The sequence below is a fragment of the Dipteris shenzhenensis genome, chromosome 1 (assembly GCF_047967505.1).
Source record: "Dipteris shenzhenensis isolate YYH24624 ecotype China chromosome 1, Dip_SZ_1.0, whole genome shotgun sequence".
Classification (NCBI taxonomy): Eukaryota; Viridiplantae; Streptophyta; class Polypodiopsida; order Gleicheniales; family Dipteridaceae; genus Dipteris; species Dipteris shenzhenensis.
This window is the reverse complement of record NC_141596.1, coordinates 23,179,715-23,202,737: the sequence shown is the minus strand read 5'-3', so window position 1 is coordinate 23,202,737 and position 23,023 is coordinate 23,179,715. Positions and strand designations below refer to the sequence as shown.

The window sequence follows — 23,023 nt, the reverse complement described above, 5'->3', positions numbered from 1 at the left end:
AAGGAAGGAGGGGAGGAAGGAGGGTGGCAGCAGCGCGGCGAGAGGCGGAGGAGGGGAAGGAAGGGAAGGGGGGAGGGGGCCGCACGGTGCGAGGGAGGTAGACGGGAGCCGGGGGGGCTGGGAGCATTCGCAGGAGCTCTGGAAAAATAAGATGTGGGGCCTATGCTCGCATCTCCTTTCTCACTTGTGACCGCTCCATCCTCCTCACCTCTCCATCCTCCTCAATGCCGAGAGATGCTTATTGGGTACATGTCTCCCTCCTGATGTTGATGATTCTTCTTCAGACAGTGACACAAATGCCTCAAGCTCATCTGAGGAGGCAGAGGATGACGATGACGAGGAGTCCATGGATGATGCAGATGATCAGTAGTGATGTATGATGGGCTTGGCACTTGACTACGACTTACAAAGTACAGTGCTAGCCTACTCCTAGTCATGACACTTCAGATGCATCATGGCTACAGGCTGCAGCATGATGCATCTTGATTCCTAGACTATGTTATTTCTTTTTTTATGATAGTAGATACAGTACTTACTACTGAGTATACTTTGGACCTTGGTGCCAGGTGGCAGCTGCTTTTTTTTACATCATCCATGGGTGCTTTTATTTTGAGTCTTGCATGACTCATGAGTCATGATCATGGAATTTGTGGATCATGAATCATGATCATCTATGGAGTCTGGACATTGGATGCTTTCAAGTTTCAAGTTTCAACTTGTGTGCTAAGTTTAAAGTACTTCAAACTTCTAAACTTCAGATTCTTGTAATGTCAAACTTGTTAGTCATGATACATGTTGATTTCAGATTATTGAAGCATCATTCAAGAATTTAGAATCATAGAGGCATGAATGATGCATTGATACTTGAAGCTTCAAGTATAGATAATTGTAGTATGTATGATTTGCACTCTATTGATAATTATATTATGTATAAAAAATAAATTTTTATACATAAATTGTATCATATTGCCGTTTCTTCCGTTTCCGTTTCGGCTGGCAACTATGGCCTCGGCTAGGAGGGCTTCTTTCTTCAGGGAATGGAAGGATTCTCCTTTCTTCTCTGAGACTCCTACAGGGTTGAGGTGGCACTTTCAGCCTCAGCCTTGGTTGTTTTCCACCTCACTTTGAGGGGGGTTTTATTTTTCCTCATGATTTCATGATGTTGTATTTCCGCTTAGAGCTTGCTCTAGCGAGTTTCTTTCTTACTTAATAGAAGTCTCTTTTTTGAAAAAAAAAAAAAAAAATCTACACTACCATTGTAGTGAGGCTAAGCATCATTGAATATAGAAATACAACTGGGTTTACCCAGTTCGGGGGAGCGGCCTCATTCTCACCCAGTCAGGTGCCGGTGTACTTGTCTCTATCTCTTTTATGTTCTATTGCCATGTGGATGTATGTGGTGTGAATGCATTTAAAGTTGTGGTATTTTTATGTGGGACCATCAAAGTTCTAAAATTCTAAATTTATAAAGTTATTCGACTGGAAATTACAATTCTGTGTAAGCACGACTCTGACAACTCAATATATTCAGCTCATTTGATTTGTCTTGAAGAGATAATTGGGTTGAGAGAATAAGAGCTTGATCGTTTGATGGTCAGTGTTACTCTGGAAAGCCAAACCATATAGATAATGCTTCCATAACTTTAAATCATGAACCACTGCCAGTAACTCCTTCTCATATGTGATATATTTCAACCTCTCCCCTTAAAGCTTTCAAGGTACCACTCGCATCCGTACATACAACAAATAACTCTTTGTCCATATCAGGGAGTGTTAACACTGGTGCAATGACCAATGTTCTCTTAAGCTCTTCAAAAGCTACTTGGTGAACCTCTCCCCAATCATACAAGGAATGCTTCTTAAACAAATCTCTTAGTGGAGGAGCAAGGCATACGAATTCTTAATGAATCTACGGTAATAACTACACATCCCTAGGAAGGATCTCGACCCACGTATATTTTGGGTCTTGACTCTTGGCCATTCAATTATGGCCTTGACCTTTTTAGCGTCACCCCGAATTCCCTCAGCACACAAAATCTGTCCCAAATTCTCTATACCTTTGTCTTGAAGAACTTGCTCTTCTTAGTATTTAGGAACAATTGATCCTTCCTTAGAAGCTCCATCATCTTAGCAAGGTGATCCTTATTTGGCTGAAAACTCAAATGTCGTCAAAGAAGACTATGGCAAACTTTCCCAAGTAGGGTTGCAAAACCCTTCTCATCAGCCTTCTAAAAGTGGCTGGAGCATGAGTTAGGCCAAAGGGCATAACTAAAGACTCATAATGTCCAGTAAAGTGCGAAAAGCAGTCTTATGTTCATCTCCAGCTTTCATCACAAGTTGATGATAACCAGATTTTAAATCCACTTACTAAACACTTTAGCACCCAATGGAGAACTACTTGGTCGAGTTAGGCCTTTTTGCAATAGATCCTCTATAACAATGGCTCTTCCTCACTACCTTTTTCCTCACTACCTTTTTTTTTAATTTAATCATTATTTTTACTTTCTTGAGATCTCATTTTTACTAACCACACGTCTGTATTCTTCTATGTGAGTTCTTGTGATAGGACTTCACATCCTGGCTAGACATCTTTTGCCACACATCTTCATCGGCAATTCAGAGCACTCTCTTTCCATGGCTGGTCACCACGCATTGCTATCTCCACCTTCAGTATGACCATTTCTAGACATCAGAGCTTTTATCGCCTTCAACGTGATCTGTCACCTTCAGCGCGCCCAATCACCTTCAATGTGGCTCTATCACCTTTAGCGTGATCGACTGTCTTCAGTACGGTCTTGGTTTGCCATCTTCAGCATGGCCTATGTTTACCATCTTCAGTATGGTCTTTTGTTACCATCTTCAGCACGATCTCTCTCTTTGCCATCTTCAACATGGCCATGGATCTTCAGTATCCATCATAGTCACATCTTGTGACAAGATGTCGGAAGCTAGTGCATGGGGTGGACTTCATGCCAAGTTACAAGTCGAATGACTATCTTACCGGATCACCCTCCACCTGGTATTAAATTACCAGCATGCCGTAGGAGATTGATGACGCTTCGCACATCCACAAGGGTTCTCCATACCCGATTGTTCGACTCCTAACACCTTCAATCGCCTTGGGGGTGAGCCTTGGTGTGTAAGGCTATGATGCTTAATCAATGAGGATAGATCTAGATCACATAGTCTTGTGAGTTGGAAGTGATCTCAAAACCCAGTCCATGAGTATCTAGTTTCTAGGGCTTTCCGAGAGCTAAAAGATGGTTCCAGTTTGGTAGAATTCTAGATACAAGCCGTGTAAGTTCTAGGGCTAACTGAGTCCTAGGCCCCAAATTAATTAATTGTGTGCAAGGGTCATGGGGCAAAATTTTTAAGAGACCTAATTAAAGTATTCAAATAACTCCTAAAAGCTATAGAATAACAAATCAAATACTATAATTAGGAAATAAAATATTAGAAATCATTTTTTCAGCTTTTCACTGCTTTTTCAACTTTTCATAGCTTTTTCAGCTTGCTTTGGTGCTTTCTCAGCTTTTTGTAGCTTTATGCTTTCAAACAAGGTCTATATAAAGTTTGGGCTCACTTCTAAGCAGTCACAATTGCTCTCTCTGCAAATTTGCACCCTCCCCTTGCTGCTCTCCTTTGCAAATTAGCCCTCTACTAGCAATCCTCCTGCTGTCCAACTTGATGAAATGCTGGAATTTCTGCTTCAGCGTATCTTTTTTCCTTTCCAGCACCCAAGACGAGGTCATGGGGGATAAGTGGGACCAAGACCATTTCGGCGTCTTTCTCCACTTGGTACCAGGCCAGGGTCTTCCAATCGGTTACTTTCTTGGATGATTCTCAGTCATATGTACATCTAAGTCCAGGTTTGAAAAGGAAGATCATTGTAGTAGTCCTATATTTGAGTCTTGGTCTAGAATGCTGGATTTCCCAGAGGGGTTTTATCCAAAAGATCTACCATTGTAGTGAGGCTAAGCATATTGAATATTAAAAAATACAACTGGGTTTACCCAGTTGGGGGGGGGGGGGCTCATTCTCACCCAGTTAGGTGCCGGTGTACTTGCCTCTATCTCTTTTATTTTCCTGTTGTTATGTGGTGTGAATGCATTTAAGTGGTATTTTTATATGGAATTTATAAAAGTTATAAAATTCTAAGTTTATTAAGTTATTCGACCGGAAATCACGCTTGTGTGTAAGCACGATTTTAATATCCTTAATTTCTTTTTCTACCTCCTCTCATGTTCATCCTATAAGGGGCTGTACATGGAGGAGAAGCTCCTAGCTCTAAGTCTATGCAATGATCATCTTCTCTCTCCACAGGCAATTCGAATGAGTCATCTCTAGAAAATCGATGCTCATCAATTCTTAGGAACTCATGTCTTACCTGATCTTCTTTTGAAATATAAAGATCCCTTGATTCCCATATATACATAAGATTATAGTCTGTCCCTCTTTTTACCAATCTTTTTGCTTGGGTAAGAGTAATAAATGGAATGGTATACACGTCTCAATCCCCTATAATCCATATGTTCCATCCTTATGTACAAAACAGCAATGATGAGTATGAGGATGAATAGCAGGGTTGAAATCATACCGCCATGGTTTACCTAGGATCATGTCAACCTCTTGCAAAGGAGCTACAAGAAATCTCTTCGATCTCCATATATGGAAGGGATATTCCGTACTATGAATGTTTCTTCTTCATTATGTACTCTAAAAGCTTCTCTTAATTGGTCTTGTCTTGATGGGTAAAGCACAGCTCAAAATGGCGAATCCAATTAAGCATTTTATCAGGCTCCCTTGCTCCATCATATTTAGGAAATTCAATTCTCTCTCGTGATTGGAACTTGACTCTCTTCAAAGGAGTACTCAAATTCTCATCCGCAAAATTTAGCAATCTCTTAGTCCCTAATCTTGTCATTATGAACCGCACAATCATATTGCTAAGCCGTGAAACCAGCTTATCAACAAGAAACTCCTCTCTTCTTCTCACATTTGTATTATAATTCACGTGTGCGAGATTTTGAGCTAAAGGTGTAAACTCATCGCCTCGTGCTTGGGTGGACTCATTTCTCCTCTCATTTCCAACATATAACTCTCTACTAAGAGGTTCTTCATAGGAAAGACAAAGGTAGTTCTATTCGTGGGGTATCATAATCAAGATGTGTATAGGTCTCACCTATTCTATCCTCTTAAGGTGATGGTGTTCTGTTCGTCTCTCCTTCTGGTAAAGGAGTAAAAGGGACAAGTTTATTATTATATCTCCCTTCCCCTTCCATTCTTTCATTTTACTAATAAAAGATAGAAAATGACTTGCTGTAATTTCAAAATAGAGATTTATTTTACAGCACAAGTTGGTGGTACTTTTATGACTCCCTCTTCGTTTGTTTCAAAAAACAAGCTGAAATGAGCTCTTCCTCCTTTTCGGTTGAGTCCCTCCTTGTCTTTTGCTATAAAATGTTAAACTCAATTCGGGTTGCTTATGTTGAGGAATTGGAGGTCTCAACACCATTATATGTAATACTTGGTGGGTAGATCACTCTCTTAAAACCTCGTTTCAATCTGACTTCGGGGGGTCCCTTTTCTTCACAATTTAAGGATTGTAAGGGTACATTCACACAAGGGAGTGGCCAGGGGGGGGGGGGGGGGGGGCCATCCCACTAGGACAATCCGTTCCCCATCCAAAGAGCAAAACTTTCTAAAAAACCTCTTGCCTCAAAACCTCCAAGTTTTGAGGTTCTATGCAAGACTTCTGAAATTCAATTTTGGGATCTCATAAATTGGGGATCATCCCGGATTTGTTTACGTGCAAAGAGAAATTCATTGGTTCCTGCCGTCACTCTCTTGCAATCGCATCACACAAACGCCTTCCTTGCATGCACAGCCCCTATCGCCATCTGCTCATACGTATGCACGTACACCGTGCTCCCTCTCCATACAATTGTCCGTATGCACGTACACCGTGCTCCCTCTCCATACAATTGTCCGTACATTGTCATCCTCCTTCGGTTCACCTCTCGAACAATTGTCCATGCACTATCGCCCTCCTTCAGCACCTTTCTTTCTCTTTTCTTCTTCTCTGCTCCTCCTCTCTTCCTCTTTTGGTCCCCATAGTGGATCATCACCGCTCTGATACCAAATGGGAAGGACCAAACTTACAAGAATGCAAATGGGTGCAATGCATACAGAAATTCGACGATGATTGAGCCCTCCAATAGGGGAAGAGCGCCCTTGTGAGAGTAGTTGTTTTTGTTTGACCTATATGCAAGGTGAGAGAGAGAGAGAGAGAGAGAGAGAGAGAGAGAGAGAGAGAATATGCAAGATGGCAGAGAGAATGTTGCATGCCATCACAATAAAGGGGATACCCTTTCATTAATGTCCCTTGAGACCATCTTCCCATTTAGTCCTACCCTTCATGTTGCCCCTAGGACCTAGACACGTGTGTGCACATCTATAACCCATGCACCTACCATTTAATGCACTCTAATGCACCCTTCCCTTTCATGTTGCCCCTAGGACCTAGACACATGTGTGCACATCTTTATTAATAACCATTGGCCAATGTCACATAGTTTAGCGGTACCATTTACACCGCTTGATTAAACATACATACAAACATATACCACACCATCAAATTGGCACCTAATATAATAATGTTCTAATGACTATTAATTAGCTAAATAATCATTTCTCTTATCATGACAATCATATCAGCATCTAACTATCTACAAACTACTCTGAGATGCTCGAACAACAGCGAACCAACACCAACAAAATGGAGGGCATCCTCTACTCCTGAGTACAGCAGATAAATCAGCGACCATTCAACAGCAGTATCATGTAAGTGTATAGGGGGTGTAGAAGAATGTAATATGCAATAAGAACACGGGCAAACAAGGGTCTGATGTTGAGAAGTCACTTTTATAGCCTTGTATAATAGAAGGTTTGCGAGATCGAAATAGCGAAATCACAATTAAGTAAAATGTAAGGGGGATTGGTAATGATAGCATCTTCACTTTATATTAGAGGAGGCAGATCAAGGGGATAACGTTAAAAATCAGAGGCGTGAAACGTTTGTGTTTCGCTACATAATCAAAGGCGATTGGATTCTCTCGAATATAAGTCGTGTTGGCTTACGCATAAGAGTTCCTTTGTATCAAGCTGTTTACAATGAGGCTCATGTCCCGATCCATTGTATTTACTCATTCTGTGCAGCACGTTGGAAATTCATCGGTATGTTTTTCACCTAGGATACAATCCTTAAGCCCTCCTGAAAAACTTATCTATAGGCACTAGATCGTTCGGTTCCAGACAAGCCTACATTCTCTAACACGAGGAGCATAAGGATCAAAGCGCAGGGAGTACTAGAACCTCGTGGGCTGATCGCTAAATCTCTGGGAAGAGCGAAGTACCTTGGCAAGGTTGACGTAGAAAAAGAGAGGTTTCTTGGTGCTGGAAACCTGGATGCGGTTCTTCTTAACCACCTCCTTGGAGTTGGCACTGCCGGATCCTTCGCTGGGTTCTTCCATGGTTGGATGGGTATTGTGGGTTGCAGCTCGAAGAGCCGATCTGAGCGTGGATAGCGATAAATTTTTGAAGGTGTGCGAGGAAATCTCAACGGATCTGAGGAGGATGAAGCTTTAAAGAACTCCGATCGTGAGAGATCGTGCGCTTAGGGGGGTTTTACATGGGTTTAGCGTCTCCATTTCAATTGTGACCCTCGTTTACTGTGTAACGAGTTCGCCAATGATTACTACTCATAGGAGCAGCCCATGCACCAAAAGAGCTCCACGAGTCTCTAGACCCAACTCAACACATTCCCATCATCCTTCCAAGAGATTCACCAATCCATTTGCAAATGAAGAGTGAGTGACATATTTATGTATTCTCATAATGCACGTATTTCATTCCAATGGTAATGCATACTCTTGGATTGAACCTATTCAACCCTAGGTCTCTTCCACTTGGAACTCGCAAGCTAGAATGATTGATTATGCCCTTGAGATTTGAATGATCTATGTAGAAGGGATGAAGAATTTCAACAATAACACATTGGCTCAAATGAATCACGAAACAATGTTTGGATGAGGAAGATATGGTTAAAACATCACAAACGAGCTTTTGATGAGAGCACTTATAAAACACACAAGATCAACACCCAACACTGGCCCCACTGTGAAGACAAAACAATGATCGAATTCACTCCCTTGGCCCAAAAATCTGCTTCCGTGAAAAAAATCATAGGTGCAATCTCTCTTCTCATTTGGGTTTCAATACTCCATTTGTGTAAGATGATGAAAAACCTTTGGTAATGTGTTAGCCATTCTAAGGCATGTAGTACCTAGTGATTCAACTACAACAATTCATCGTTAACCTATTAACCATGGACAAAGGGGGGAAAAAGCAAGGACATGTGGCAGCTTGGAAGAGAAGAGCTTGCCACATGTCACAAAGAAGGAGCTCTTGGATAGAGGTTGGGAGTGGGGAGGAGGTGGAAAGACAAGAGGCAACTTTGGGAGGAAGGCGGAGATAGAAGGTCAATGGAATGGAGGAGATGGAAGTTCGCCTTTGGGAGGGAGGAGGAGATGGAAGGTCAATGGAATTAAAGGAGGAGATAAAGCCATGGGTTAAGACTTAGCCAAATTTTCAAAAGCCAATCCAAATATGCAAGGTTAATTGATTAGCAATTTAAGAACCGATCAATGCATGTGCCAAAAGGAGCTCTCTCTCTCTCTCTCTCTCTCTCTCTCTCTCTCTCTCTCTCTCTCTCTCTCTCTCTCTCTCTCTCTCTCTCTCTCTCTCTCTCTCTCTCTCTCTCTCCCCGCTACGTGTGGGTTGCATACTAGTCATAGCCTAAGGACCCCAAACTTGGCCCCTTGCACACTTAAGAAACCATCGTGTAAAGCCTGCGCCTCGATTGAATCATAATGCATATGCACTTATTATTTTGATCTAGAGGTCCGAGCTTTTCCTAGACATTGTGGAGCTCATTTTCTCCAAGCCGCTCAAGCCCACCTTCCTATACCAAGGAGGTCACAACCAAAATTTTTTCCACACATTTGCACCCTTCTGGGACCGGCATTCTTCTCAAGACTAACCACTCTATCCACCCTTTCTCTTGTCTCCAATCATTTATTTGATGTTCCATCTCACACATTGTGTAGATGCTTACCCATATGTCTCATTAACTGAGAGAGAGAATCATTTCTAGGTATGATGTTATACACGCAATAACTACAAGATCCCACACGCATTTGGTAGGCTTCTTGCAGTAGTGGCCAAACACCTCCCATTAGTTGTGGTTGGGGACCCACTAAGCATGTCCTCTTCATGGAGGATCCTTTGAAACAACTATCTTTCGTAAATGCCATTTTGTACATACCACGGATAGGTTAAAATATCACACTCAAAGTGCCCCATACAATGGCTAATCATGTAAACACCTTGAAAGGCAACAATTGAAGTGGTCATCTTTGTCCACATATGACCATCTAGCTTGGTTCCATCCCTACCATTGCTAAACTAGATTCCTATGTGTAGGAAAACTCATATATTACATCTCCGTCATAAAATCTACTATTTATCAAACTTTTGTGCATAAACTTTCTTGAAGTGTTCTCATTCATCATAGCAATCAAGACATCATTAGTAGTACTTTTACTACTATATGGGGCAGCTCTATCGGTGGCTAAGGGAACTACATCAACCATCTGCATGGCATTAGGACTCTCTATATCCACAAACACCTTCTACACATGGGTGTCCCACATTTGGAATTGTATGTCACTTCGTACAAGACAAACAATGTCCCCTCAATGATATACATGCCATTCCCCCCCACATCACAATGGGGAACAAGGCTCACGTTATTGATGATGGCATCCAAGGCCTTCAAGTGATTCAGATAAAATTATTTATTCAAAAAGTCTTAACTTACAATACCTTTTCCATTAATCAAGGGAATAAATACCTTCTTATATTTCCATCTTGGAACAATAGCTCGAACTCCATTGTAAAAGTGAGATACTCAACTAACGACAAGAAAAGAGAATGCAAATAAGGAAAGGCCAAAACATCAATGCAAAGTGTGCATCAATATGCCCCCCCCAAAAAAAGTGCATCGAATTCATAAAGTGGGATTAGGGTGGAGATTAGCATTAGTTTAGGATGAGTTAATTGCTCCAAGTACTACAACCACATATGTGCAATGTGGTAGCCATGTTAGGGTTGTAGAGGTTACTGGCCATTGGAAGGATACTTGACACATGAAGGATCGAAATGCTAGCCACTTTGGCACAACACATTGCATGAGTGAGTGTAGGAAGCTAGAGCCATGTCTGCTTGATGACGGTTGGCAAGTCCACATGATGGGATTTTCAACACATGGCATAGTGCTACATCACATGGCCGATGGTCAATATGCTAACATGGTAGGAAGGGATGCACATGTGAGGTGATATGACAAGCGACACATCATTAGAAATTATCTTGCCAATGGTCGGGAAGCCAACAAGCTACATAAAGCCGTGCTTTGAAATAGTGAATTATGTTGAACATATAAGTATTACAACATGAACAAGTATTTGAATTGAAGGTGCTCTTAGCAACACCACGACAACACCAATGAAAGGCAACCCTTCTATATATTGTCCTTTTAGTGTCTATGAGAAGTTGTCAAGCCTTGAACTGGTAGTAACCAAAATGGAACATTCATGTCACAAGTTCTAAAATTAGTGAGTTTGTAGAAGCACTGCTCCATTATGTGCAAAAGAGGAATTAAGACTGCATTTTTAAAATAGACGAAGGTACAAGTCAAGGCACATTTTCCCAACACATGTCAAATATAGCATAATACACGCTTTAATTCCAAGCGCATCAACAAATTTTGCCCATGAAAGGGTATCTAAAATTCAAAAATGATAATAAGGGCATCTAAAATTCCAAGTGCATCAGCAGATTCTACCCATGAAAGGGTATTTAAAATTCAAAAATGATAATATGGAGAATGATAATGTAGCATAATACATGCTTTAATTCCGACTACATCAATAGATTCTACCCATGAAGGGATATCAAAAATTCAAAAATGATAATATGGAGAGAACCAAATTGAAAAAAAGAAAGACAAACTTTAGGACAATTTTTTGCACTTTGAAACATGTGTCTTAATCCCTACAAACAAGAACATTTTGAACATGAAAGGGCAGCTAGAAATTTGTTTGTTGAGACCTTTCAAACATCAATATTAAACTCTGTAATTAATAAAGTCAATTGACCAAATCTAATCCATTACGTACACAAGAGGCAAACTAAAATTTTGATGTAAAGGAAGGCACAAAATACATGCCTTAATTTTGACAGGATCAATAGCAATCTGCCCATGAAACAGTATCTAAAATTCAGAAATGACAATATGGGGACAACTAATTTGGATAAAAGTAAAGTACATTCTAGAGCAAATCTTTTCAAGAGATTTTAGGCATACTTGGAATATCTGCCTTCATTTCTACTGCAATACTAGCAATCGAGACATGAAAGAGTAGCTACAAAAGTGTCTTTTTTAAAATTTTCGAATCATCAATACTGAACTCTATCATTAAGTAAATTGAGCTGCATGTACTTGTCTTGGAAATACATTGAGAAATCAACTTAAAATACATATAAAGACATATTGAATGGGAGAGAAGACTTTTGCATGTAGCAACATGAATTTCTTTCGCACAATTGTTGCAATCTTAGATATGATATTTTCTAAACAATCTCAAGCTTAGCTAAAATAAAACCAGTCACAACTCCATGCATATTAGTGAGGAAACGTCCTTCCACCTTTGAGTTGTACAGCTGTGATGTCAAGAATTGTGTGTTCTCTTCAAGAAGTTGCAGAAATGGGGATGAAAGCTGAAGGACTTTGTCAACCAAAGTGTCTTTCCTATCTCAGCTCCATCCAAATTTGTGATAAGTGCTTTTAGCTTGCGTATTTTCTATAGAATAGTCTTCTTATCATAGACCATGCACAATTCTTTGTCAAGCTGCCTAGATACCTTGTTTTCCTTGCATATGCTACAGACTGATTCAAATAAGGTGCTACAATCGTTACAAATGATAAGGATAAATTTCACTCAAGAAATTGATGGAGCAAGGTGAGGAAATTTTCACAAAGGTGCAGCAAAGAGAATAAACATGCCTAGTTTCCATATCTGATCTAGTGGATATGAGTTAGGTGCACCTTTGAGAGGTAACTTGTGAGGGAGGGGTCCTTCAAAGGAGAAACGATTGTCACATCCAACATGTTGAAAGAAATGGCATAGTATTCCTCTTAGACTCAACATTTCGGAGGACAAATTGAGACCCATGGAAGGTCTTAAATTTCTCAGCAACCTTAACATAATCAAACCGAGGACAAAATCAGTTTTTTTGACTCTAACAAGTGAGTACAAGTACTTGTGAGCACTGCCTTCAAATTGGTTCTGTCAAAGGAAAACAATTGTCAAGATGATTGGATGATTAATTTGCAGCACCTGTGATGGAAGCCTGTGCATAGGAAAGCCTGAATGAGTGTGTGTGTGCGCGAGAGAGAGAGCGAGAGCGCGAGAGAGAGAGAGATTAAACCAAAATGGAAGGGGGACCACTTGGCAAGAAAGTGTGTGGGACACTTTTTTACAAAAGTGTAACTATAGGGCTGCCTGGTAATTTACAACATGATAGCACGAGGAGGACTTGTAAAGCCTTTCAAGATAGTGTACTCACAATAATCAGATCATTTGCCAAAGGCCTGTCACCGACGATTGGTTCATTCCTTTGCTACAAAAACTATGGGCAGAGGAAGCTGATTGCCCTCCGCTTTATGTGTGTGGAGCTGCCGTTCAATGCCTTCTCAAACGCTTGACTGTTGCAACTTCCACAAAACAGTGGTACTTCCTACTTTCTTTTGTTGGAATCATGTTCAACTCTCGCACTTGAATCTGTTCATGGAATGAGATTTTGTAAAGATTTTGCGTAGTTTGTAGATTCCTAATCATCATCACGATATCTGAGAGTGTATGCTTCGAAATCCATCCAACTTCTGTACTGTGGGAGGATTCGCTCTTGTCATGCAGTAGAGATTACAAAAAGGGCTCGTATGAGCTACGCGTGCTTCTTCCTTGATATTTCGATTGCTCGTGAGACTGGCTTAGTCTATCTTCCCGTTTGCCTTCACGAAATTCCTTTATCTCGTCGCGTGGCACATGTGTAGAGTACTGAGAGTCGCTTGGTTTATCTTTCAATTTGCCTTCTTTTCTGCAACACCCCTGCATCTCTTGTGTACGAGGACATATGCACAGCTTCTGAACGTGCTTTAGGCCTCGTTTCTTTGATTCACATACATCTTTTTCGTATTTGAGCTAGTATGTCCCCCCATACATTGATAAAGTTAGTTCCAAAACAGAACGGTTCCGATCTTCTAGTCGGCTACCGCAATCCACATCCTCCTGTACGTACGTTTTTTTTTCTTATACCAATCTCCGTACCGTTTGTAGACTCGCATCCGTAAGCCAATCCTTCCTTGTATCGTCCGAATCCGATATTGTTGGGTAAAATTTCTCTCGCGCCTCTCTTGCCGTTGTCTTCTGGAACATGAAGATAAACGGACAGAGTCGAAATATCCTGAAGATCAATTCAAGCCAACCCATCAAGTAGTTGAAAGGGAGGGGGCTCATGCATTGATAATTTTTGTCTTTACTGAGCTGTTTCTACAATCTCTCCCTCCGTTGATCCTCACCTTCCGCTCTATTCGGTTCTCCTTTCTTCTGCCCTACCTCCATTCTGCCTTGTTCTGCCTAGGTCTTGGCCTGAGTTCACTCCCCGGGATCGTTCCCCACCGTGGGCCTACTCCCCCTTCACATTCAACAACAACAGTATGTCGTCGTTGTTCTTGTTCACCTAAGTCGTCGTTCAACAACACAAGCATTGCATTTGAGTATCAACAAACGGAGGGTAACTCCAGGTATATTTTTGATTGAGCTTTCCTGAGAGACATAGGATGTTAGTAGCCAAGGAGAAGGTCCCTGCAACAATCGATGCATGTTGTTGATTCTCTAATACTTCCAATGGTTGCAGATATACCCTAAATCAATCAGTGCTTGGACAGAGATGCAAGCATGTTGAGCGGCTTGCGTGTTGTTCCTCGTGACACGGCTATACAGGTAATGCCCTTGAAAGTTGAATGAGTTTGATAATAAAGCTGTTGATATGCCGAGACCATATGCTTGTTTCTTTTTTTTTTCCTCCGTCTATTAGAAACTTTGAGAAGATAAGGCGCTGAAAGGAAATGATGGATGGCTGTCCCAAAGCCCCTCTCTCAGGGTGAGAGCTCACTACTAGAGTACCCTAGAATTGGGCGTCAACAGCGAGGGGTAGGAGCATACAATCATCAATGTCGATCCGTGAAAATATAAAAAAGGCTTGTAGGCCAAACCTTGTAGAAACACTCAAGCCTTTTGGTGGAGCGTGGTACAGAGGACTCCAAGAAGACCCATATGGCATGTAGAGTACGTATGATATCATGTCAAATGCTGCCGTCAAGTTGGAGGGCAGGCCTCAAGGATGTGTTGATTAATTACGTGATTAATCCATGAGATTGGTTTGCGAATTCATCTTGATAAAGAAAGTGTGCCTCCCGGCTGTTAGCCAAGCCACCATCAATGTGCTGGCCTGAAGGCACGCCTTCATCTGCTCAGGGAGGCAACTCTAGGCTCCTAGGCAGAGAGCGGGCAGGTTTACTATCACGTGTGCTCCAATGGATTTGTGTGATGGCTCAACGTGCGTCCCTCTTAGTCATGGACCTCAGGGCGCCACATCAAGGGCTAGCGCTGGAACTCATCCTTGCATTGTGGGCTGATTCGAAGGAGGCCGGTAGAGAGGTGTCACCACACCCTCATCAAGCTCTGTATCAAGATGACACCTTCCCTATAAGATGGGACTTTGTAAAAATCCGCCGCTGAGACTGTTGCCACGGACCCTCGGTGCTATGAGTGTTTCGTAGAAGCCCTTGCTGAAGCAAGAGCTTCCAAGACTTTGTGCCTGGAGTGAGTCCTCTGCCTGGTTAAAGAAAACCCTGGATTGCTCATACTTGTTTGTAGTTTTCATTCGAAGAAGCATTCTGACTGATGCAGTTTGAATCTAGTCATCTTTTAATGTTGTGTTCACCAAACATATTACGTATTTTGTAGACAGACTCATACATCTCTCTCTTAGTAGGATGCTCACTTAGTAGCTCCACCCTTTTGCTCATTGTATCAGGTTTTCTATTAGTCTCATAGACCTATCGGTCTTTAACCAACTTTAATAAACTCTCTCTCTCTCTCTCTCTCTCTCTCTCCGTCCCACCTCTTGCCCATCCGTACTTGGTTCGCCCGTCACCGTCTTCCGTACCTGATTCGCCTGCGATTGTTCATCGCACATCGTCACTGATCCGCCTGTAGCCTCAGCTGTTCCCCTTTCCTTTGGTTCTTTAGAGAGCCGCCAGTAGCCACTAGCAACAGCTGCCGCCAGCAGCAACTGCCAGCAGTAGCAGCCAGCAACCTCCACCTTCTACTTTTGTCGACAGCAGCAGTAGCACTTTTCTTCGTTCCGTTCACCCCGAGTTGGGTTTGAACCCCCAGCCCAGCCCGGGGGTTAGCTTCAGCCAAGGGATTAAAGAACATGAAGCTAGATGGGATAACGTGCCAAAGATCAGAATAGGGGGACTCCCAAAAGACTGGTACAAAGATGAGGACACATTTATTGAAACATTGACAAAGGTGTTAGAGAATAGGAGGTAATGACTCACTCAAACCTCCACCCAAGATCTCTCCAGCCGCCGCTAGCCACTAGCAACAGCCACCGCCAGCAGCAACTGCCAGCAGTAGCAGCCAGCAACCTCTGCCTTCTACTTTTGTCGACAGCAGCAGTAGCACCTTTCTTCGTTCCCTTCACCCCGAGTTGGGTTTGAACCCCCAGCCCAGCCCGGGGGTTAGCTTCAGCCAAGGGATTAAAGAACATGAAGCTAGATGGGATAACGTGCCAAAGATCAGAATAGGGGGACTCCCAAAAGACTGGTACAAAGATGAGGACACATTTATTGAAACATTGACAAAGGTGTTAGAGAATAGGAGGTAATGAATCACTCAAACCTCCACCCAAGATCTCTCCTACTCTTCCTCACACTCAGCTCAGATAGATGATCACAGATGCAATAAACACTCACTCAGAGATAACTTAAACGGAGAGAGAGAAAGAGTATATTCATCCACCGGAAGGTGGGCAGAAAGTGGCTTCAAGGGAGCAATACAAAACTCAGCGAAGTGCTGGAGAAAACTCAAGGAACTCTCTCTCACAAACTGAACCAGCTCTGAGTGCACAGCACAGCCTTGGAAGGAGGCTTTCAGCCTTGCACTGGATGCTGGAATGACTGAAGGAGTGGGCCTTTTATAGGCACTGCCCAGCCCTTTGGGTTGACCGACCAGCAGGGTCGGTACCCTGTCTGGTGGCCGACCAGATGGCCCTAGAAATCCGACCAGGGTTGGCCCTGGTCGGTGGCCCTGGTTGGGCCGACTTGGCCTGCCACAGGCCCCTATTTAAGGGTGCCCTGTCCAGCCAGTCTATGCAGCTGCAGGCGCCTCCAAGTGAGGCCCAAGGCCCCCTGTTTCTCTGCTGTTGCAGGCAGCAACCAGCCCGTGTGCTGGTTGCCTATGATGCCAGCCTGAGTCTCTCTCTTTCCCAGCCCTCCTACCTCTCACTGCCCTTGTCCCCTCAAATCGGGGGCTCACAGGTAAGCACAGTGAGTTTCTAACACCCCCCCTCAATGTCACAACTGTGGGCCAATCCCCATGCGTTTGATGAGGTGCTCCATCTGTTCTCGAGGGAGTGCCTTCGTGAAGAGGTCGGACAAGTTGTCAGCGGTCGGGCAGTAGATAAGCTCGATCACGTCGTCGATGATGAGCTCTCGAACAAAGTGGTAATGACTTCGATGTGCTTGGTCCGCGCATGGTACACTGGATTCTTGGCAATGGCTATGCAACTCTGATTGTTGCACATCAGCACTGTTGCGTCCTCTTGACACACGTCCATGTCCTCGAGAATCCACCTCAACCACAGTGTCTCACAAGCTGCTGTACACGCGGCTCTGTACTCTGCCTCTGTAGATGAAAGGGCCACTGTGGGTTGCTTCTTACTCAGCCAAGAGATGGCACCAGATGCAAGTAAGAAACAATACCCTGTTGTCGATCTTCTGGTGTTAGCATCACCCGCCCAATCACTGTCACAGAACCCGCCTAGTTCGATGCCTTTGGTGTAGGTGATCCCATAGGTGCAAGTACCCTTTAGATACCTCAGCACCCGTAAACCTGCATCCCAACAACTCTTCCTGGGAGAAGCAGAGAATTGGCATAATAGCCCAACTGCATCACAAATATCAAGTCGAGTATTGGTAAGGTAAAGCAAACTTCCTACCAATCGTCGGTACAAGGGAGTATCGACCGGTTGAGATGTGTCGTGAACACTTAGCTTGAGCCCGACCTCCATGGGAGTTACTGCTGTCGTGCAATCCTCCATCTGAAATCTCTTCAGAAGTTCTCTGTAATATTTCTCCTGTGAAATGAAGATCTTGTCTTTGGCCTGCTTTAGTTCAATCCCAAGGAAGTAATGTAATAACCCAAGGTCAGTCATCTCAAACTCAGACATGAGTAGCTCCTTGACCTGTGAAATCTTCTTGACATGATCACCTGTCAAGATAAGATCATCAACATAGAGGATGAGTACCAGTCGCAATCCCTTCTCAATGAACAAGTAAAGGTTTGCCTCAGAAGGACTCCGACTTAGCCCTATCTTCTGAAAGAATACATCAATCCTTTGGCACCAAGCTGTGGGGGCCTGTTTCAGCCCGTATAACGCCTTCTTCAACTTGCAGACCTTTAATGGGGACCCTGGATCTTGAAAGCTCGGTGGCTGCTCCACGTATACCTCCTCCTCCAGGGTTCCATTAAGGAATGTGGACTTCACATCCATTTGAAAAATAGGCCACTGGAATTGGGCAGCAAGGGCAATCACTGTCCGGATAGTAACCATGCGGGCTGTGGGAGCAAAAGTTTCATCAAAATCCATGCCTTCAGTTTGAGCAAAACCTTTGACCACTAACCTTGCTTTATACTTATCCAAGCTGCCGTCTGATGTATTTAAGTTTGTATACCCACTTAGTGCCGATGACTTTTTGTCGCGGGGGCCTAGCCACTAAGTCTCAGGTATTGTTCTTCAGGATAGCATCCATCTCTGCCTGCATGGCAGCCTGCCATTCTGGATTGTCCTTCGCCTCCTCGAAGGTCCTTGGCTCGTCAAGCTGAGCCACCAACGCAAAATTCACGGATGGGGTCTTTTGAAGACGTTGGGACCGACGCAATCCGGAACTGCTACTCTCAGGTAATTCGGTGACCCGAGACTCTTCCAATGTCCTTAGGTACCATTGGGGCAACCTGTTCTGCTTCTCAGTGGAAGGAGGAATTGGAACTTCTTTTGGAACATCTTGCTCTTCCTGAGTATCTTGTGAAACATCAGCTTCTGATTTTGCCACCTCTTGGATGGTCAACCTGTGGCGGGGTGGGTTCGGGGGTTGAACAATCTCCTCCTCCTCAATCTGAGGCTCCTCCTGGGGTTCAGGTTCCTTTTCCTCGAAGACAACATCTCGACTAATAAGGATCTGCTTCTTTACTGGGTCAAAGAGTCGATAGGCCTTGGATTCTTCGCTATACCCAACAAAGATACATTTTCTGCTCCGGGAATCAAGCTTGGTCCTGTCTTCCTTGTGCACATGCACCCATGCGTTAGAACCAAAAATGCGAAGATGAGTGATAGAGGGCTTCTTACCATAAAATGCCTCATATGGAGTCTTGTCCTTGACGGCCTTCGTCTTGGTCCTGTTGAGAATGTGTACGGCTGTATTGATAGCTTCACTCCAATAGGCTTTAGAAAGGTTCCTCCCTCGTAGCATAGCAAGCCCTGTCTCTGTGGTGGTTCTATGCTTCCTCTCGGCTACCCCGTTTTGCTGAGAAGTATGTGCTGTGGTGAGTTGTCGCTTGATCCCATGCTTGTGACAAAATGTGTTGAACTCATTTGAGGTGAATTCCCCCCCCTCTCTGTGCGGAATGTCTTGACATCCTCCCCTGTCTCCTTTTCAACTCTGGCCTTCCAGTCCTTGAACTTATTGAAAGCCTGAGACTTTTTAGCCAAACAATATACCCAGGTCATTCTACTGAAATCGTCCACAAAGAGAAGTGAGTACCTGGATCCTGCCCATGATGCTGTAGACATTGGGCCACAAATGTTGGTGTGTACTCAACTCAGATAGATGATCACAGATGCGATAAACACTCACTCAGAGAACTTAAACGGAGAGAGAGAAAGAGTATATTCATCCACCGGAAGGTGGGCAGAAACTGGCTCCAAGGGAGCAATACAAAACTCAGCGAAGTGCTGGAGAAAACTGAAGGAACTCTCTCTCACAAACTGAACCAGCTCTGAGTGCACAGCACAGCCTTGGAAGGAGACTTCCAGTCTTGCACTGGATGCTGGAATGACTGAAGGAGTGGGCCTTTTATAGGCACTGTCCAGGCCCTTTGGGTTGACCGACCAGCAGGGTCGGTACCCTGTCTGGTGGCCGACCAGATGGCCCTAGAAATCCGACCAGGGTTGGCCCCGGTCGGCGGCCCTGGTTGGGCCGACTTGGCCTGCCACAGGCCCCTATTTAAGGGTGCCCTGTGCAGCCAGTCTATGCAGCTGCAGGTGCCTCCAAGTGAGGCCCAAGGCCCCCTGTTTCTCTGCTGTTGCAGGCAGCAACCAGCCCGTGTGCTGGTTGCCTATGATGCCAGCCAGAGTCTCTCTCTTTCCCAGCCCTCCTACCTCTCACTGCCCCTTGTCACCTCAAATCGGGGGCTCACAGGTGGGCACAGTGAGTTTCTAACAAAAGGTCAAAGCAGCCTTGCCCAACATTGAATGGACAGATGGTGATGAGGAGGAAGATAATGACTCCAGACCAGCTTCTATTGGACAATCTAAAGGTCATGCCATCCTTACTTTGAAGTCAAAAGATTTGCGGATCAAAGTCCTCCGGACAATCTTATAAGCTGAAGGGTACCAAAGTATGGATAGTTGGGGAGCTTACACAAGCTCAACTCAAGAACAAGGCAATGGAATTAGCAAAGGTCAAGGCTGCCAGGGAAGATGGGAAATGGGAAGTATACCGTGAAGGAGTAGCACTTATTAAAGAGTTCAAATCAAACCAAAAGACTCTCAGTCTTAAACTGATGTATGTTTTATCTAGGTTATCAAGTATGTACTTTAAATAAAATGGAGCTGCCTCTGCACTTCGTGGGAGCTGCCCTGTGCCCTCCCTAAGCTGATGTACTGGATGGTTTTCATGTTATCCCATAGACCTCTTGGTCTCCCGTTAACGTTAATAGACTCTCTCTCTCTCTCTCTCTCAGGATCTTTGAAACTGTTTGTCTCCTTAAATGCTCAGAGAACTAAGGTTAGGAGAAGATTGGTTTGCAAAAAACATTTAATGTGTTACATTCTATGAACAATCAATCCCCCCCCCCAAGCAAAAAGAGAGAAAAAAGGGAAAATCCTGTGACCTTTTCTAATTGGATCTTTTTTGATGGAATAGAAAGGAGTACGTAGTGTTGAAGATGTTAAAAGGCATGAAAAAGATAGCACTAAAAAGGTCAAATCCAAGAAGAGACGGAAAAGTCAGCAGTTGCAAGCCTCATCTGACAGTGATGATGGGAAGGACACCAGACGCAGACGTGGAAGAAGCTCAAAGCATAAGTCATCAGAGAGTTCCATGGAGCATGATGATAGCAACACAAGCAGCGACAAAGAGATTTCTAGATGTCACAAGCATAGTGGACCCAGAAGTGAGGGAATCAGGGGCAGGGGATACAGTTCTTCCATGAGTAACACAGGAAGTGAAGACTTAGGTGGCAAGCAAAAAATTGCATCAGGTATATCTTTCTTGAGCTAGGTTCTTGCAACTCAAGCATCGAATTGTATCCATCCATTCTTCCTTAACTTCCATTTTATATATGATGAAAAATGAAGTGTTGAACTGTGTAGATGTTATAAGAATGTGACCTATACTAACTTCTGAAAAAGACAGCTGTCTTCAGCTGGAAGAGTATTTTTTTTGACATTTGGCTTTGATTTTTCTTTATGGTTAATTCCCATTACATACCTTTTTGCAGTCTCGTCTTTGGCACACATTTTGTATTCACATTCGGTGCTATCCTATCTATGTTTATGATTTCCCTTTTTGAGTTCATTTTAAAGCTTTGATAAAGCATTGGGCCTTAAACGTGGCTTTGAAGGGCATTTAGAACATCCCTCTGACTGTTCATGACAATTATTCAGGGTCACTAGTTTTCTAAATATTGTGATAGGGAAGATTCCATGGTTCCATCCAACTATTCCCTTCTTTATGCAGATGATGAGATTGATGAGGGAACAATGAATTCCATTGCTGCACGGAAAGCTGCAGGTTTGGAATGGATGACAAGGGCACCTCGAGCTTCAACCACGATTGCTGAACCAGAAACTGCTTCTTCTACAGTTCCTGTGGAGGAGGTGAAACTCAGTTATTAGGAAACTTCAATTGTTTGAGTGATAATGCTGTGCTATAGATTAGTTCATGCTATGCTATGCTATAGATCGTGAACTAATGCATTCAAACTGGATTATATGATTTGTAGAAAGTTGAAGTGAATCCAAAGGAGCTAAATCCCTATTTTAAAGATGGAGGCGAAGGCTATCCATCTGAAAACAATATTCTGCAAAATATGGGAGTAAGCAGCTTGTCAAACCGCCCAGTTATCGGTGATGGTGGCCTTAGTTGGAGGTTGAAAGCCTTGAGGAGAGCCAAAGAACAGGCTGAACGTGAGGGTCGCAAGCTTGATGAGGTGCGGCTGTGCATTTTTTGAACAAGTCTTGACTTTAGACCTTAAGTTCTGGATACTGAGAAGGTACTCAAGGCTTTTTTCTTCATTGCTTTTAAGGTTGTGGAGGAACGGTGGGGTTCGTTGGCTGAAATGGCCGTTAGTGTTTCAGCGAGGCGAGCTGCCCATGCACATGCTCACCTCCATGCAAAAAGAGACAGGAATCGCAGTTCAAATGACGCCAAGCTAGAAGGACAGGGGGAAGAGAGTAGGCGTTCAGCTGAAGGAAGGGACAGGTTGCAGGACTATGATAAAGCTTCAGAAGAAATCAGCAAAAGTAAGAGGGAATATTTGAAAGATGTCAGTGTTCGGGATAGTAGAATGAAAGCACCACGGGTCAGTGACTCTTTAAGTTGGAAGAGACACAAAAATAGAGAAGATCATTCTATGCGTGCAGAGGATGTTGAGATTTTCCAGGCTGCAGCTTCTGCTTCAAACAAATTTCAAAATGATGGCAGCTTTCTGCAAACGTTCAATGAGAAACAAGCCCCTCAAGCTGCTCTTGATAAGGAGCAGCATAACTGTGAGCAACTTAGGGATTCCTACAAGGAGGTTGACAAGCAGAGTGGACAAATGGATAGCATAAATGCAAACATAGGTACCTCTGGATCAGGCTTATCAGTTGAGGGCATGAGTGCAAATCAGTTGGCTGCAAAAGCTCTACAGTTACAATTGCGTGGCAAGTCCCAAGAAGCCAATGAACTTTTGGTAAAGATAATCTAACTTTGGCTGTTGTGTCTGGTTTTCTGGATTTAGTGAGGCTTCATCTTGTACAAGGGATCCATAAGTATTTACAAAGGGCATTAGAGAGCAAGCTGTGTCAAGCGCTTAACCTGCCCTATTCAGCCCTACACCTCCCTTGCCTCTATTCACTCTTCTCAATGCTTTCTATGTTTGAATTAGAAAGTTGATCATGTTGCTAACCAGTGAGTCAATCATACGAGGGAGTGTTAATAAAAAATTGGTAAAACCTGTTTTTTGGAGAATCAATCCACTTTTATGTTGAGGATAAATATGGCCGA

The 23,023-nt window shown here is 43.3% G+C and overlaps 2 protein-coding genes across 6 annotated transcripts in view; one reads left to right on the top strand and one right to left on the bottom strand.

Annotated features, from left to right (window-relative positions):
• The window catches only part of LOC147905559 (uncharacterized protein At2g34160-like), a 67,511-nt gene extending 59,669 nt beyond the window's left edge, over positions 1 to 7,842 (bottom strand). For both annotated transcript variants that reach the window (XM_087380581.1, XM_087380589.1), the window contains exon 1: positions 7,416 to 7,842. In XM_087380581.1, coding sequence (XP_087236707.1) covers positions 7,416 to 7,532 — 117 coding nt within the window. In that variant the 5' untranslated portion in view covers positions 7,533 to 7,842. The remainder of the gene's footprint in view (positions 1 to 7,415) is intronic.
• Positions 7,843 to 12,812: 4,970 nt separating this feature from the next.
• Positions 12,813 to 23,023, top strand: part of LOC147905558 (CwfJ-like family protein) — a 107,091-nt gene continuing 96,880 nt past the window's right edge. For 3 of the 4 annotated variants that reach the window (XM_087373328.1, XM_087373319.1, XM_087373302.1), the window contains exons 1-6: positions 12,813 to 12,914; positions 14,101 to 14,186; positions 20,678 to 21,014; positions 21,494 to 21,633; positions 21,759 to 21,965; positions 22,062 to 22,709. In XM_087373328.1, the coding sequence (XP_087229454.1) occupies positions 14,142 to 14,186; positions 20,678 to 21,014; positions 21,494 to 21,633; positions 21,759 to 21,965; positions 22,062 to 22,709 (1,377 nt within the window). In that variant the 5' untranslated portion in view covers positions 12,813 to 12,914; positions 14,101 to 14,141. Of the gene's footprint in view, positions 12,915 to 12,950; positions 13,988 to 14,100; positions 14,187 to 20,677; positions 21,015 to 21,493; positions 21,634 to 21,758; positions 21,966 to 22,061; positions 22,710 to 23,023 lie in introns of those variants that run through there. The other variant, XM_087373310.1, reaches the window with a different exon arrangement.